Raw genomic sequence first — 18,656 nt, 5'->3', positions numbered from 1 at the left:
GTAGCTTGGAGTGGAGCAGCAGTTAATGTTCTAATAAAAGAAAAACACTGTACAGGCAGAAGATTTTAATAAAGACCATAAAAAAGAAACACAAACCCATATATGATCTGATGAAGCAGTTATCTGTGAAAGCGCTCACCATTAAGTGTTTTGCCTGTACTGTGTTTGTTTTCTTTTGTTGGAATGATATACTTTTTGGACTGTTATGCTGTGTATCGCTTGCTTGGTGTTTTGGCAGCAGTTAATATTGTTGCTTCAGACTGTGTGTGTCTCATATGAAGTTTGCATGTCCATCCTGTGATTTTTTTTTTTTATTTGAGTGGATTTCTTCCGTCTTCCCATAGATGATAGGTAAATTGTTGATACTTTAATTGTTCTTGGATGTTGTGCACATGGGCATGGACAGTGGACTAGCATCGTCTCCAGAATTGATTCTCTGCATTAAACCCATTGCTTGTGAGATAGACTTTGACTCTCCATGACACTGAATAGGATAAAACAGATTACCAGTAAATGAAACAGTTGCCTATATTCTTTCAAAGACCCACACAATGCAACTCTTTATTTTGTCTTAAGAAAGACCTAAAACAATCTTGACATTATTTGTCTGCAACTATTTTCCAAAATATTTGTAAAAGTTTTCTCAGTGCTAAATTAATAAATGTAGGCTTGTTTTAGTTTAATACTGTTTTTCTGTCACACTTCAGTGGTGGGAAAATTATTTCTGCCTAGTGTAGGAACAGTAGTCTTCGTTATGTGATTCTAGAGTTCATTGTCTGAACAATCACTCTGTATATTTTGTAAATAATTAAAAAAAATGTTGCAATGTTATTATTTTGATTTGTTGTATATTCTTGTAAATGTGTTGTTATTAAAATTGTAGACCTGAACCCCCCCGTGGAGCTCTGGAGTGTTGCACTTTAACAACCATTGGCTGTAGACTGCGCCTTTTCACAAACTCGAGTTATATCCTCACAGTTTAAATACTCATATATCTAGTACTACAGGCATTACTGATTTCATGTAAATGGCAAACTCATCTTTGTAGTTGTATCATTCATAAGATTCTAGGTCGTAAAATTAAGTCACAACAAATACAGTAAATATTAATTTTGTAATGTTTTGTAACCAGCTCACAGTACATCAGTGACTATGCACATATACTTGCAGTAACATTATTTTCATTCCCCTGTGAGCTTTCATATGACACTAAGCAGACCTGGCTGTTGAGTTATTTACAGAAATAAAACTGTGACAGTATGAATAATTGTTTTATTAACAACAGTATCTGCTGCATTAGACAAGCATTAGCTTTCAATGCCCTTGTGCAGCCTGTCATGCAGTTAATAATGTCAATATGGATGGGGCAGTATAAGACTCCTGGAAATGCCTGGAAGTGTCACTAGGGTTTAATGAGTTTAACCTATTGTTTTAATGTTTCTAGCTTTGACGGAGAAAGAAAATGAAGAATTACATGTTCCTGTTGAAGAGGTGCTGAGGTTACCAAGCTAAATCTTCTTTACCACAGTCAATGGCAACAAAGGAAATTCTGCATCTCTACAGCCCAGTGTAGTTTCTTTGGCCCAAGCTACCACTCAGTGTCATTTCACATGAGAAAATATTTTTTTGGTCTGCCTTCTGCTTACTATGAAGGTTTTTTATTCACATGAAGGTTATTATATAGATAAATTTATGTGACAGTTTGAAGGCCGACTATTGAATAGAAGGAATTGTTTGAAGGTCTGATAGCATTAACATAAAAGATTATGGAAGGTTACACAAAGAAGCCGTTTGCTGCTATATGCTAAATTCAGTGTATGCATGCACAGTGCGCTACCCCATGCGCCTGTCTGCTATTCAGAAGTCTTTGCCAAATTGACATGGTGAAACCTAATGTTGCACAACTCCGTGAGAGAATCAGCCTGAATATGCACAGCACAAATTGAATGTTTGACTGCGTCCCCACTGTTAATCATGTCTGTGCTTCCACATAGCAGATGTATAATATCCTTTTTACACTGAGGGATATTTTTGTAGGGCTGTAAAAAGCCAGTAGTTGTCTTGTAATTCTTGTAGTTAAAAAAAACATATCCAGTGTTATTTTTCTTGATCTAAAAATGTGCAAGCACTTATAACATATGACCGGCATCAGTAGTGCAGCCTTCCTTTCTAGAGTTGATATGGACACATCATTGCCTGCTGTTTGCTTGGGAGGGGACACAGGAAAATGGTACTCATTTTCCTTTTTTGGACAACTGACATTTACCATGGGTCACAGATCCTTTATTCAGTGAAGTATCTGAGATTCTCTTTATGCTTGTCTTCTTTCCATTTCTTCACAATTCCCATACTACGCTGTCACAGTTCTAACAGTCAGTGCTGCAAACTTCACCAGCATTGTCCATTTTTAATTACAAGGAGAAGCTAGTAAGCCCCCCGTGACCTCCATGATGTTTGTTGACACTGTTTAAAGACATTTTTTGCCCTATTGTCTTCCTGACATAATATTTCAGGACTGGTCCACAAATGTCACCATTTAGTGTTGCAGCACAATTCAGTCATTCTGTATCAGAGAGCTTTCTTGTTAACATAATCTTACATTTCTGTACCTTACAGTGATTAACATTGTCATATTTGTTCTTTAATGTTTGAAACTATTAGCCATGGCTTCCTATACCATTTTTTGCTAGTTTTAAAAGGTAAAGAATCTGTTGAGCTGTGTATAGAGTTTGAGTTACCACTCCATATTGCATCGTATGTAGTTTACTTAGGGGAGGAAATAACCACTTTGGTAGTTAATATTTTCCTGCAGATCTCCATGGTACTCCATATGATGTTCCAAAAGCATCTCCAATGTGTTTTCTGATAGTGAAGCCTGATCTATTACATAGTTCTGTTCAGTCTTCATATCTGTATATAATGTGCACTGTAATATTGTTAATAAGCAACAGAAAGACTCTGTATATGATTTTTTGGTACTGTGTACCAGTGATATATTTTTCTGATGCCTAAGTATTCATATTATTAATCCATAATCTATTTAATTGTGTTTGATTTAAAATACATATATGATTCAAACATCATAATGTGGTTGAGAAGTGTTGAACTTTGATTTTTATTGTGATGCAAATCCTGATCTTCCTTGAAGAAGAGCAACAAAATTATGTAACTATACTAAACAAGCCAATGATGACATACTGCAAAGCTGCATAGTGTGTTCCATAGAAATGATTACATAATACAAACTGATTTTAACTGTGCAAAATGCTATGAAACGTCAAAGTATCAAATTGTACACGTTTGAGGTTTCACCAGATAGTAGGTTTGTTATGGTGACTGCCAATGCTGGCAGTAGAAAACATGATTCAGCTAACGCTACATAATTTTCTAGTCACTGTTCTAAATTTAGTCCCCTTCACCCTAGATGGAGGCTGCTGAGTAATGTAGCTGAAATCACAATTTACAGGAAACCACATGGAAGCTTTTTACAGAAAATACTCTGTGATATATTAGTTGCACTGAGCTACGTAAGTGGATCTGTATGCATTTATGCGAAAGTGGTATAAATCAGTGAACAAAAACATAACCAAGTAAATGTAATTTATTTATTCCTACAACGTAGGTGTATAACCAAGTCAAGTTACTTCTCCTAATGACCACTTATGGTTTGCCACGTATGTCTAGAGGAACAACTTTAACAGGATGATAGTAATTTCCCATTTTAAAGAGAGGAACCTTAAGAAGGTTACAAGTGTTCTGTCCAAAATGGCTGGGTGTCTCAGTGTTTACAAGTAGGAAGTAAATACATGAGGGAACTAGGCAGTGGTATGCAATGAACTGCAAGAAAGACTAAACAAATTAATGTGAAGTACACATGCCAGTAATGCAGCAAAACAGTAGTTAAGCTGCCAGGTTCAGAAGTTATAGAAAGAGTAAAGTGGATGAGGAACAGCAATATTCCAAGAGACATTCTGAAAGATGAGGTGTTGTCCCTTCTGTAGGCACCTCTCTGACTGAGAGAAGGTTTTTTATCTTCAAGTAGAGAAAGCTAGAATTGTGCAAACCATCCTCTTCCTCCTAAGGAGCACAAACATTGCCACAGTCATTGTTGTTGCCATGGCTAAAAACCAGTTAAACAACGAGCTCTGGGAGGATAAGGGCATTAGAATAGTGTTCCTTTACTACAGCTGTATCATTTTGTTTTTCTCATATTGTCTTTTAACTTATTTGTTCCCTTAAATGTAACAAGTATAAGAAAAGAAGTATGCTAAGATCATAGAAAGTGGAGACCCAGAAGGGAGAAAAGACTCTGGGTCTCTATAAGAAGTATGTTGAGATCCTAGACGAGAGAGAAGATTCGCAATGGAGAAAGAAACAATTTTTTTAGAGAACTCTGGAAGAAGGTAATTTGCCTGTCTGGAGATATGCTAAAAAGTGACTGGGGGTAATTTCTCACTGTTGCTAGCTCTGGATGATGCAGAGAGAAAGAGGGAACACCCTGACTCTGCAGCCCAGGTGATCTAGGTCAGTTAGTGGCTTGGGTAACTGACAGAGTTGATAAAGTAAAATACGTATGCCCATCATGGGGGGACAGGGCACAGCTAGCCACAGAATGCATCTGTCCCCTTTCAGAGAGTGGGGGGTGATTAATATGCAAAAGCTGTGGCTTGTTGCGGCTTCAGATTCAGCAAGTCACTAATGAGTGTTAGCCTTCATAGTGGGTATGCTGGAACATTTCACCCACACAAGGAGGGCATTGCAAAACCAATGGTGATGTGATTTACTCCCCCCATCCACTCAGGAGGGGCAAGGCCATGAGAAATGTCTATAGCTAGAATGCTGGCAAGGAAACAAGCAACTTTCATGGCTGCCACCTCCCACCAGATGGCTGTCACCTCTGTGGATATGGAGGACTCCCCACATACTGGAATGAATGGGTTCAAGTTCAAATGGGTGTGGCTTGGGGGTCAGTAGGCATGGTGGCAATAATTTCTGAAAACTGCAAAAGAAGCTGCCTTAGGAAAATACTGAAGGTCACAGTCTGTGTAAGGATGGATCACCTGGCTGGAAAAGGGATTAGTGTAGAAAGCATTTTAGGAACTGGAGTAATCAGGACAAATAGCACACAATGTAATATTTTTGTAGGTGTTGCCTATTTATGACATGAATGGGACTACTTGCTTTTTGTCATATGGTATAGCAATTGACCAGACAACTATTGAAGAGTGACTTCTTTCACTGGTGTTCCTACTTAGTGGAATCAGGTCTGCATCACTGTGATGTTTTGCAGTTATCTTGAAATTGACAGGTTTAAGTGTTGGATTAGCAAACATTCAAACTAGCCATTGGGGAGGTCATGGCTTCTCCCTTTAGCATATCAAAAACTGCAGTAATATAAAAGTGGCCAGGATTAGTGTCAGGTGTAGGAAGAATAAAAAAACAGATTAAGTACACAGATGAAGCAACAATGTGCAAGGCCTAAGAGAAACTGAATGTACTAAATAATACTGCCTTCAGTCTAGACAAAAAAAAATTGCCTGAACCAATGGCATTGTTGGCAAATGCTGTGATAATGTGGCAGTACTTGAAATGATGTTCATCAAACCATGGCTTAGATGTAAACGTGCTTTATATGAGGAGCAAGAAAGTAAAGTAAACGATTCAGCTAACTGTGTAAGTGAAGGATTCTCAATGCAGTAGAGCAAGTGAATAAACAAAAGAGAAAAGGAGGCACTGCAGATATCAGTAGAGGCTTGAAATGTCCACATAGTACACAGAAGAGTCATATCAGAACTTCCAGTAGAGAAAACAAAAGATCACAGAAGGCATCCAGAGGATGAAAGAGAAGACATTGACAATGGTGAGCATACTATTGCAGGTGTTCATTGAACCACTTTGACAGTAGCCACACTTAAAAGCAAAATCTTTCTTCTTGTAGATGAAGTCAGTTTTGAGTGGTCCAATGTTTGACCTGTTTTCTGAAATGTGAGAAAATATATGTATATTCCAGAAGAGAGCAGACATTTGGAGCAAGTGATCACCCAAGAGGAAATACTGTGACAAAATGGGAAGAGTGTCTCAGAAGAACCCTTTAATGTACATGGATGTGTTGTGGAAGAACAATGCTGTCATCAAAGAATTTGCAAGTCTTTGTGTTAAAGACATAACATAATAATAAATATAGAAACACTGCTTACACGAAGTGGCATCGTAGATTGAGGGGAAAAAGGAAGATAGGAATCTTAACCAATTCAAGCACATAAAGTCAGGAAACATAAAGGCCAGATTGAGAAGATACTCAGTTCAATCAATAGGGAATTAAAACCTGTTACAAACATATAAGGGAGAAAATCATGACCAGTGAAGCTAAATAAAATTAATGTGGCAGCCATAAAAGGTGAAAAAGCAGGGCTACAAAAATGAGTACTTCCTGTGTGTGTTAACAGTAGGAAGGGAGAGTCAAAGAGGTGCAAATTGTAAGGAGTTTAATTTATGTATTTATTTTATATAACATATTGATTGGGCAAGGGAACTTCTCCAAGGACTCTTTCAGCCATGACCCAAGCCAACAGGCAAATAAAATGTACAGGTTTAATGAAAGCATTATAATTTTAAGTAGCACATACGACAGCATAAAATAGAAATAATGTAGCAACAAATGTTTAAAAGACAAAGATCAACTTATAATGGATGAGAAGGGGGAAAAACATGAGAAAAATGTGTTAACAGAAGGAAAGAGTAGTGCCAGTGGAAGCATAGGAAAGAAAGAAATACATGAAATTCAGAGATACAGAAAGAAATGACAGAAAAGTTAGCATTATATACATTTACATAAAGCAGTTTGTCTGTCAACAAGGAGTAAAAAGGAGTACTAAAAATGGCAGACTGTATACACCATGTACATAAGTACCTTATACATTAATTTCACTAGTAAACCAGGATAGGACGATAGGATGTTTAATCAAAAGGAAAAAGATTTTATACGCATCTGATTAGAGTGCATGCAGCACAAGGCTGAAATAGTGTCAACATTCCTAATGGAGTTACATATGGATTATTTATCAAGTACTGACCTGATTTTTATTGAGTTGAAGCTATTCCTTTCACATAAGAAATGGTCTTGGAAGAACTGCAAATTTTATAGATGGATAATGCAGTGGGTTGTGATGGGATTTGCCCTGAAATTCTTTGGAAATTGAGAAGAGAATTAGTACTACCACTGTTTATTTTTCCCTGATCTTAAGACATCATGGGAAGAAGGGTAAAGTATATAACTGGAAGAAAGCAGACAGTTGATATGTTCGTCATACGGATCACTGTTGCAGTAGTCTAAATTGTATGGGTTATATCCTGCTAAGGACATAACAGCCAGCCTGTTTCCAAAGCTTTCAGGACACCTTCCACATGGCTAAATCACCTTTTTTTGTTTTAACAGGAGAACAGCCTTACCTGTTCCTCAGCTCTTCTTTCTACCAGCCACAGAAAGAAGAAAAGTGTCAGTCTTTGCCACCACAGCAGGCTGCTAATGTGCCTTAGATCCAGGTGGGTGACTGCTGTGGCCAGAACTGGTTCCTTAGACCACTCGGCCACCACAGCAGGCTGCTAATGTGCCTTAGATCCAGGTGGGTGACTGCTGTGGCCAGAACTGGTTCCTTAGACCACTCATCTTTTTCCTTTGTTCCCACTGGTGTTGTCCCTACAGTCACCATGGACCTGAGATTAGACATGCCCTCTGCAGTTATTTGGTGTTGCTGGGTAAAGGAGAGACAGTCACATCAGTTCTGAGGGAAGGGGCAGAGAATGCCACTCTGCCTAGACAGAAAGCTGTGCACATCGTAGGAAGCTTTTGCTGGCAAATGTTGGTCTCTTTCTGCAGAACTTCTTGTCAAAAAGAAACAAAAACCTAAACATATGTCTTTTCATGTATTAGCTGTTCTAGACGGGATTCATTTATTGGGTTTAGTTCAGATTTAGTGCAGACTCTTGACCCTTCCTGTATGTCTGTTTCTGGTAAAAGAAAAATGGATTTTTCATTTTCTGAAGAGGTGTAAGATTTTGAACATCAAAAGGTTGTGAAAAACAGATTCTGTGTTGCCTCCACAGATTTCTGATTCAGATTCTGAGGAAAGTGTGGCTTCAGCAATGCTTTTGAATGAATCTCTTTCTTTGAATGTGGTAGCTGCAAAAGGTGAAAAGACAGGGCTAAAAAAATTCCAGAATGAAACAGTTTCAGCTGAAAAAGAGTGATGTTTCTCAGTCCCATAAGAAGTATTATGATTGTTTCAACTGGAATTTTCAGAACCTACTCCCAATTACTCTTGTTATGTCTGCTTTGGAGGATGATTTTGTAACAGCCTGCAACTTTCCTGACAGTGAGCTGATTGCCCCCCTCCACCAAAAAATGCAGTACATAAGCAAGTTTTTTTATACACTTGTAGCGTATCAGACCCAGCAGCTATTGTTTTAGTGAATCCAGATGCTAAATGTTTAGTTAGTACTAATCCCACTCCTCCTGACAAAGGTGGGAAAGTTTTTGATAGATTTGATGGGATAGTGAATTCTGCTGCAAAACTTATTTTTTGAATTCTCCACTATCAGGTTAATTTGTTGACATTTACGCATGCCTGTTGAGATAATATGAGAAATATTTCTGCATCCATTTTCTCTTGTGAGGAGAAATCTGCTTTCCATAACTTCATTTTGTCTGTGTTTGAAGTGAACATCTATTGTATTGCTTGAAATGGTTCTACTGATGCCACTGAACTGTTATGAGATTTGCCTGGCTACATTCTTAAAACATCACAGAGGATGTCAAAAACGAAAGTTTGAAATTTACTTTGGATTGAGACTAGTGTATCGACTTCTTTACACAGATGTCATTAAAAGTTTAATGACATAGGACAGCTGATTCAAGATATCTCTCAGATTTTTCAGTCTGTCAGTAGATTTGATGCTCCCTTTACAACTTTCTTTAAAAAGCAAAATAAATAGACCAGCATTCTGCAGGTAAGCAAATGTTTAAAAAGCAGTGACAGGGAGGTGCCAAAACTAAAGCAAGACCCTCCCTAGAATAAATGACAGTGTAATAAGTCTGAATGATTATATGAAGGATTTCCCTCCCTACCTGGCAGTTCCTTAATCCTTATAGATAATCTGAACTTTCATTTCTCTCTCTGGCAACAGACCAAGTCAGATGGGTTCTGAGAATAGTTCATCATGGATTTTTCCTCACCCACCAAACCAGACTGCTCTTTTTCCTTCTATCATTTAGCAAATGCTTGCTCAGGGAGTAACAAGCTGTCCCTTGTGGGGTCTACTTATTTCAGGATATTTCTGGTGCAAAAGAAATACAATTCTTGGAGACTAGTTCTGACTATCTCCTTTCTGAATCTCTGAAAGTATCCAAGTTCAAAGTGCTCTCTCTACACAACTTTATAGGTTCATAAGTTTATACTAGGCTAATGACCACCAGAGTCTCTATAAGCCTAGCCATGCAGTCCAACCTAGTTTTGTCCATGAGTACCTTGGATGACTGTATGGTGGAGTATGTTAGTAAGAAGGTAGCAAAGGGTTATGTGTGGGCGTGGGATATATTACTTGGGGATTAATTTACTTAGTGTTGACATCTGTCCATCAGAGATATGGGAGCCAGACCAATGGATGAATTTGTGATTTTCAGTCCAGTGATCAAAGTTTTGTTTGAACAGGATCAGGGGTGTACTCTGCTTCCTGAGGATGGGGAGCTTATTCCATAGTGTGGAGAACCTTTGAGACACGAGTCTCAGCATATTCTATTTATGTTGCAGGCAGATGTCAAGTCCTTGGATCTAGTGTTTCTGGTGCTGTTTGTTTTGCAGATATGCAAAAGATCCATTAGAGCTGGATGTGAGGATACCTTATATGCCACGCATAGATCGCCTCTCAGGAACCTATAAGAGACTGAGTAGAGAGTTAGGGCCTTGATTTGATCTGTGTACGATAGGGTATTCATACACTGGAGTCTTCTGGTGAGGAACCTTTGAGGGCATTCCAGCTGTTGCAAGTACCTGGTTAGGTAAACGCCAAAGGGGCATTGCAGTTTGAGGGGTCCGAGTAGAGTGGTACTATAACTTTCTTGGGCATGGATATCATACCCATGCTTATAAGTTGGGTGATGTAGAATTATTTTCTTACTATTATGGCCACTTGTTGGTTGTAGGCCAGATTACTGTCTACATATATTCCCAGATATCTAACTACTGGGTCGTGTTTATTTTATCAATGGAGTAATTAACTTGAATGGATGATTTCCCAAATGGCACTATAATGCAGTTCTTCACATTACGTTTTAATCCGTGGTTTTGGCAACAAATGTTTGTTTGTGTTAGACCCTCTTGTAGGATGCTGATGTTGTGGAAGGAATCTATGATAGCAGCCAATATGCAGTAATCTGCAAATGTGGTGAGCCAGAGGCTTTGACATTAGCCTTGACATTTAAGAAGTAGATGCTAAACAGGAGTGGGCCCAACATGGAGACCTGGGGTACTCTGCTGGTGACTGGTCTGCTGATGGAGTTGGTCTCACTAATCCTGACTTTTTGGGTTCTGTGAGCCGGCCAATAACTTGACTTATGTAGGGATGCATGCCTAGTTGTGAGCAGTTATCAATAATACCTGAGTGAGGTAGTGTATTGAACACCTTGGCCAGGTCAAGGCAAGCAGTATGCATCATTTTCCCTCATCCTCAAAGGAGTCTTCCAGGTTAAGTAGGCAAGATCTTCCCTTAACTAAGCCAAATTGAAATGGTCCCTGTGTCTGTAGGTTGCCAGTGCTCTTGTTGATAATTTCCATGATAATTCTTTCTATGACTTTGCATATTTGACTTGTCAGACTGATGGATCTGTAGATCCCAGAATCAACTAATGGTCCATCCTTATGAAGAGGGATGACCATTGCAGCCCTCAATTCATCTGGCACGTAACCTTTTTTGAGACTGTTGTTGAAGAGTGTCTCCGGTTTTCCTGTTAGGTCATGATCTGAAGTTGTTGTTTTTAATTTGGTCTTCAACCTATGGGACTCTACTCCAACTCAGCCTTATACTCCAGCATGAGAGCCAAAATCCAAGCTCCTCCCCTACTCATAATACCCTGCTCTCCCTCATCCCCTCAGATCTCGTTTGCCGCTTGTTTGAACAGCATAGATCACCGTGTCCTGAGTTCTTCTAGGATTATTTAGCAGCATTTTTCTACAACAGTAGATTACCCTTTTCCTTCTTATCTCTCTTTCCAACCTCCTACCCTTTCTCATTTTCTGCATTTGTGCACTTTCTCAGTCTTTTATTTAAAAAAAAGAGAGAGAGAGAGAGAGAAATCTCTTTTTCTCTTCTCTTCTTTTCTTGTATTTCTTGTGTGTGTGTGTGTGTGTGTGTGTGTGTGTGTGTGTGTGTGTGTGTGTGTGTGTGTGTGTGTGTCTTGTTCCCATGGCTGAACTTCTAAACCCATCCAGGTTCAAGAAATGTATGGAGTGTGGACATAAGATCCCTCCATCTAATGCCCACACACTGTGCGTGGTGTGTTTGGGGATAGCCCACCTGGATTCCTCTTGTTCATTTTGCACGGGTTTCAACCAATGCATGCTTATCAACAGGAGGAACAAACTGATTTTGAAGGGTCTTTTGGCCCCTTCCTTAAAGGTTTCTCCTTCCCTTCCCTCCCCTCCACTTCTGGGACTCAAACTCCAGCCAAGAAGTCTGGGGACGGGGACCGGGACAGGCATAGAGAGTGGGATCATCATACAAAATGATCCCCAGACTACTCTTCCTCCTCCAAGACTCTTGCCATATCTAGGCCCACTGTGGTTCGGGACTCTCCTCTGCTCCGTTCACCCCATTTCTTGTCGGAGCCAGAGAGTTCCTGACCAGTCTTCTGCCTCTACTCAGCACAATTCCAGGCTGGGAATAGTGGCTTCTTCTGTCCTGTCCACTCACAGCCTGGCTGAAGCTGAAGTGGACAGGATGAAGATAAAGTTTCGATGAGCTCAGATACAGCTGGGGGTCTTACCTTCTCATTCCCCCTCTGGAGCCATGAGCATGCAACCCTGTTTCATATACATTTTTCCTTCTCAGATCCGACCTTCAGATTCAGAGTTCTTGGGCCTGAGGTTTCCCAGTGTTGAGGTGACAGCAGCAGTGGTCAATTATACCACAACCCGAACAGTCACATTGAGTTGTTCGGCTCCAATATCTTTGGACCTTACCGACTCTCGGAGCTGAAGCTTTGACGTCGGCTTCAAGGGGTTGGCATCAGCTGCGAGATTTTTGGAGCTGTCCCCCTCTCAGGGCTTTGGCACTGGGAAGCTGTGCCCTGACTCCGCCTTCAGTGCTGGGAGTGATAGTCTGGGAGGCCCCGCCACTGGCGGCTTTGGCTGCTGATGCCTTCTGCGGTCTGCTCACTTTTGGCCTTTGAGATGATGGAGAGGGTCCTCCTGGCTCCTTTGAGAGCCTTAACACTTTCCCCCTCAGAGCCCGCCCTTGCTCCTTCTGTTTCTGGTCCAGAGTTGTCCGTCCTGCTCCCTCAGGGACAGCCTGTTGTGAGATGGCCTCAGGATGTTCCTTTTTAAGGAACCCCTTGAAGCTTCCTAGATCACTCAGGAGTATCGCCTCAAGTAGGTGCCTTGGAAGTATACATGTAAGAGGAGCCACTTGGGATTCCTCTCCGGAATCCCTCATGGAAGATACGGATATAGGTGAAGGGGAGGGTTCACCCCTGACGATACCTCCTTTGGGGACATCATGGAGATCCTGCATCAGAGAGGTGGGTGGTCATCCCTTAAACCCAACCCGAATGAGTCTGTATTCATGGAGGCATTTGGCACAGGGCAATCTACATTTGGGTGTCCCATCACCCCACAGATCCTTTGATGGATCTCATCTCCTACAGGACACAAAAGGAACTGGACATGGTTGAGCCCATTCTTAAGCACCCAGACAAGGTACTAAGCTCCCCCTTGGACAGGCCCCATTGGTCCAAGGATTCCCCAGTTGATGCCATGGTGGTGGCTGCTTTCACCAAGAAGGAGCTGGCCCAAAAGAACTCCTTGGTCCATCCTCCAGACAGGGAGTCTTAAAGCAGTGGACAGCTTTTGGAAGCAAGTGTAAATTTCATCCATCTTTGCTCTGCATGCACTAAAATATTTGGCACACATCACCAGACTGCAGAGAGACCTGGTTAAGGAACTCTCTGCATCTGCCACAGGGTCGATGTCAGAGGAGGGGAAGAAGGTCTTCTCTTCCTGGCTGGCCACCCTAACAGCCATTTCAAACATGTCCATGAGGTTACTTTCTCATGCGACTGAGGGTAGCTCAAGGGCAGCCAGGACGGGAGTTGCTATTAGGCGGCATGCCTGCCTTTGGCTTTGTGCCTTTTCAGAACCCTTTAAGGCATTCATGAATGCCCCCTTTGATGGGTCCACTTTGTTTGGACCTACTGTTCGTGACACTCTTACGAGCGAGAAAGACAGGAAGACCTTGTCTCCTATCAGGATCTGCATCTTCTACCCCACAATGGACCTATTCTAGGAACCAGCATGAGGGAAAGAAATTGTGGTTTTGAAAGTCTCAAGGCTTTTCCCAGGAAGTTCAGGGTCAACTTTCCCCCAGGGGTAGGGGGAGAAATGACAGACACTGGCCGCATGGCGGGGGGGGGTGCGAGGAACCAGTCTCTAGGTTCATTCTCACACAGACCTTTTCAGCGGTCCAGAGGGTTAGCCCAACTGCTGTACTCTGAAAGTAATTGGGGGTGTCTCTCTCTGCACCCAACAGCCTGGGAGTTCATCACAAACAATCGTTGGGTGTTTCAATTAATATCCAGAGGCTATTCCCCCCCACTCCAAAGACAAACCTTCCGGATGTTCCACCTGGTCACCAGGAGGCAGCAGCCATAGAAATCGCCAGGCTGCTCGAAAAGCAAGTCATCCAGCCCACCACCCCCACCCCCCAGACCAGTTCGGATCAGGCATTTATTCCAGGTTCTTTTTGGTGCCAAAGAAAAGGGGGGACTTCAGACCCATTTTGGATCTTACTGCCCTGAACTTGTCCATTGCCAAAACGAAGTTTTGGATGGTAACTCTTCAGTTCATTCTACTTTTTCTGCAGAGCAATGACTGGATGTGCTTGGTAGACCTTCAGGATATGTACTATCACATAAAAATAAATAGGTGCTCCACAAGGTTCCTTCGCTTCCAGCTGGGAGCCAGTCATTTCCACCACAGCACCCTGGGTGTTTACCAAAGTGATGGTGGTGATAGCTCACTTGAGACTGCAGGGATTTCCGGTCTTTCCTTACCTGGACGATTGGCTCCTCTCCACTCCCACCAGGCATCAACGACTTCAAGCCAGGGATTACCTTCTTTGTCTAGCTCCTTCCATGAGCATAACGATCAATCTGGCCAAATCGAATTTGGAGCCTGTTCAAGTGTTGGATTTTATAGGTGCTCAGTTGGACATGTTACAGGGCAGGGTGTTTCTCCCTCCAGACAGATTACCATCGCTCCAGCATGTTAAGTCTCTTCTACAAACCCTTTATCCTCCAGCAGGTATGGTTCCCTGGGCATTGGGGTCCATGGCAGCCTCATTAACCCTATTACCAACTGCTCACCTACACATGAGAGTTCTGCAGTGGACCCTAGCACTATGGTGGTCTCTACTCTACCTTCATCACTCATATCTGGTTTGATTATCCCTGACCTGTTGGGATTCTCTTTGCTGGTGGCTTCAATCTCTGGACTTCCTCCTGGGCCACCCATTTGTTCTTCCTTCCCTTTTGATCATGGTGATCACAGATGCCTCCCAGCTTGGGTGGGGGGGGGATTGCATGGGATGGACGGTGCAAGGGATGTGGTCCCCCTTGAAGACCAATCTGCATATCAATGTCCTGAAGATGAGAGCTGTGCTTCTGGCATTGCAAGCCCTTCAGGCCTTTCTTCTCACCAGTACAATTGCTATCCAGACAGACAACATGCCTGTTGTCTGGTATATCAACAAACGGGGGGACCAGATCTTATCCTCTTTGCCGAGAGGCCATGAGATTGTGAAAGTGGGGTGATCTCTTCCAACCATTTTCTGGTGGCAATACACATTCCGGGGAAGTCCAACATTCTAGTGAACAGGTGCAGTAGAATGTTTTGGAAGTGGGGTCATCTTTGTTGTGATCTCTTCGCCTCTCCTTCCAATGCAAAGTGCAGTGAGTTTTTCACCCTAATCCCCCCTCTGGGGGAATCACCCAGAGACGTTCTAGTTCATGCTTGACCCTGCGGTTTACTTTACGCTTACCCTCCTCTACCTCTAATCCCCAAATTTCTTCACAAAGCACGATTGAAGTGCAAGGTCATCCTCATTGCCCCTTTCTGGCATCACCAAGTTTGGTTCCCCATTCTGTGGTCTTATCTGGTGTATCCACCCTAGACTCTGGATCTGGTTCCTGATCTCATCTGTCACTCATCAGGGGTTCCACATCCAGACTTGAGTCATCCTGAAGCTTTCCACTTACCTGCTCCATTTCCTTTGATGGCTATGACTCCCGGGCTGTCGTCACTAGTCAAAATGATTTTGGTTGCAGCACACAAGGCCAATATTAGAAGAATCTACTCCAGTAACTGGAAGCATTTTTCCATCTGGGTGTCACAGCATAAATTGGATCCTTTTACAGCCTCCGTTCCTGCCATTTTAGATTTCCTAGCTCATACTTTCGACAACGGGGCTAGTTTTTCTAAGATTAAAGTTCAGTTGGCAGCCATCTCGAATTTCCATGTGGGGGAAAATTCCAGCTCCTTAGCATCTTCCAAACTATGCAAAGACTTTTTAAAGGGTACATTCCTCCTCAGGCCACAAGTCAAGGACCCCACACTGCCTTGGGATCTCAACTGGGTTTTACAGGCCTTAGGCTCTTCTGCTTTCGAACCAGCTGCCAGTATGGATTTACCATGTTTATCTTAGAAGACAGCCTTCTTTGTGGCTATCACTTCTGCCAAGCAGGTGTCTGAATTGCAATTATTGTCAGTTAAACCTCCTTTTCTTGTCTTCCATAAGGACAGAGTGACTCTTCATACCAACCCCTTTTATGCCGAAGGTGGCCTCTGAAGCTAATATCAATCAAGTGAATAATTTACCAAATTTTCTTCCCAAATTTTCAGAAAAGGGGAATACAAATTACATTTGCTTGATGCCCACAGACAGACGTGTTTTTATTTGGATAGAACCAAAAATCTTTGAAAGTCTCATCAACTTTTGGCATCTTTTTTCTAAGCCCCATTTGGGAAAGCCTATTTCTAAGGTCACCCGAGCCTTGGATTTCCAGCTGCATCACTAGGGTTTATCATTCTAAAGTTTTGCAGATGTTCTTCATGTTTCACTGTTGCAGTCATTACATTTGGGTAATCTGCTGGCAGGTTTCCCTCAGTCGGCCTGATTAATAAAGTCTTGGGTCCTGCGTCGGTTGCTGTCCCTTCTTCCATGCCGTCAGCTCATCAGGGGTATAAAACATGCAGACGACGCCATTACATCAGTCTTTCTTGCCGCACGGTGCCCAAAGCAGAAGCAGTTCGCAAGTGCCAGTCGGCCGACTCCTGAAATTTTCGTTTTCGAGTTTCAGAACTGAAGTCTTCAACTAAAAGCTAAGTACCCTGTTGGGGAAACTTTTTCTTGCTCCTTTCCGATGTCAGTAAAAGTTAATAATTGCATTACTTGTGGGAAGCAAATACTTCATAAGGATTTTCATTTGTACTGTATTCCTTGCCTAGGCCCTGATCATAATGTACCTTGTTGTCGGTTTTGTGCTAGATTTAATCAATGCACTATTAAGCGTCGGTATATTTTTGCTTCTAAATATTTTGGTTCACGATTTAACTATCCAGAAATGTCGTCTGTTAGCAATCCGACTACCGGAATACCTAAAAAAAATGTAAAGAAAGAGACAGGCCGTCGAGGTCCAAAACTGACGACGGTGCATCTCCTAAGCCAGTCGCTTGTTCGCCGGTACTCAGTGAAGCGCTTTCACAGCCCCTGATGCCCGCTGCTTTTGACTCACAGGCCTCTACTAAGACCCATTCGGAGTCTGGTATGCCGCGAGATGCTTTAAGTATTGAACCTGCAGATTTCTCTACCTTGGATGGGTCCGGAGCCGCTGTGCAGTTACCGGCTTCTGAGGGTGTTTTCAGGCCTAAAGATTTGTATATTAAACCGACACCATCTTCAAAACTAAGGCCAAAATCTACTTCTATGTCTAAAAAAACGACGCTGGGGCCACGTGTACAGGCCCCTATGCCTAAAAAACAAATTATCAAAATGGCTGAAGATTTAATTACCCTGATCAGGGGTAGCTAACCCCCTCCTTCTAAGAGGCCTAGACAAGTCATGGATTATGAATCTTCTGAACGCTATTCTTTTTTTTCTGACTGTTCTAATGAACAGGATTTGTCTATTCCTACTTATGAGGACTCTGATGCAGAAGATTCCATTCCTTCTGTTTCTCCCCCTGAGGATTTTTCTTTTGGGGAAACTTTACATACTTTACAAGAACATTTCCACTGGGAAAGTCAGGATTTCTCTGAATCTAAAAAGAGACTTAGGGATTTTCTTCTGTCCCTCATGAACATGGGTACTATTCAACCAGTGCCAGAAGAAGAAAAGGGACAAGGTTTCTATTCAAGACTTTTCCTGGTACCCAGAAAAGACAAATCATGGCGTCCAGTTCTGGACTTATCCACTCAAAACACATTTCTGGACATTCCAAAATTCAAGATGCTGACTCTTCAACAGTTACTACCTATGTTAGGCAAAGATGCCTGGTTGGTAACTCTAGACTTAAAAGAGGCTTACCTGCATATCCCAGTCAGGGAATCTTGCAGAAGATACCTCCGCTTCAAAGCAGGCTACTTGCACTACCATCTCTCTGCACTGCCCTTTGGCTTATCTGCTATGCTCAAGGTCTTCACAAAGTGCTTGGCACCAGTAATTGCATTTTTCAGGCAAAGAAATATTCAAATATATCCATACCTGGACGATTGTCTAATTCAGGCAGAAAACAAGGACATTCTTCTAAAGCATCTGGCGTTTGTAAAAAGGGTTCTAACTTGTCTAGGGTACACCATAAATGAAAATAAATCACAACTTGTACCCTCTCAAAAAATTACATTCCTGGGTGCAAGCTTAAATACAACTGCCCAGATGACTTACGCCAGAAAAGCAAATTCAATTGGTGACTTACTTCAAACAGGTGGCCATAAAATCCCTGCTATCTGCAAGACAAATTCTGCAAGCCTTGGGATTCATGGCCTCCTGCATTCTTCTAATTCCATATGCAATTCTGCATATGAGGAAACTGCAGTGGTACTTAAAAAGTTTATGGAGTCAACATTGTCACAGCCTGAAAACAATGATTCCTATCATACCTTGCCTGCAACTAGAGTTCCTATGGTGGGCAGAGGCCTACCACCAAAACAAGGGACTGCCTTTCACTCCACCCCCTGCCATCCAAACCCTAACTACAGATGCATCAGACTATGCTTGGGGGGCTCATCTGGCAGGGAAGTGCATTCAGGGCAAATGGACCCAATTCCAGTGCACCTACATATCAATCAGAAAGAGATGCTAGTTGTACAGAATACACTGACAGCCTTCAAGGA

General features: G+C 42.0%; 1 protein-coding gene across 1 annotated transcript in view; it reads left to right on the top strand.

Moving 5' to 3' along the window:
* The window catches only part of AKAP10 (A-kinase anchoring protein 10), a gene marked incomplete in the record, with an annotated part of 1,224,755 nt that extends 1,221,672 nt beyond the window's left edge, over positions 1-3,083 (top strand). The window contains 1 exon segment of the mRNA XM_044054325.1: positions 1,445-3,083. Within this exon segment, the coding sequence (XP_043910260.1) occupies positions 1,445-1,450 (6 nt within the window).
* Between the last annotated feature and the right edge of the window lie 15,573 nt (positions 3,084-18,656).

The sequence above is a fragment of the Protopterus annectens genome, chromosome 13.part0, assembly GCF_019279795.1.
Source record: "Protopterus annectens isolate FY-2018-M chromosome 13.part0, PAN1.0, whole genome shotgun sequence".
Classification (NCBI taxonomy): Eukaryota; Metazoa; Chordata; order Ceratodontiformes; family Protopteridae; genus Protopterus; species Protopterus annectens.
Note: the sequence above shows the minus strand (reverse complement) of the source record. Positions and strands in the feature narration are given on the sequence as shown.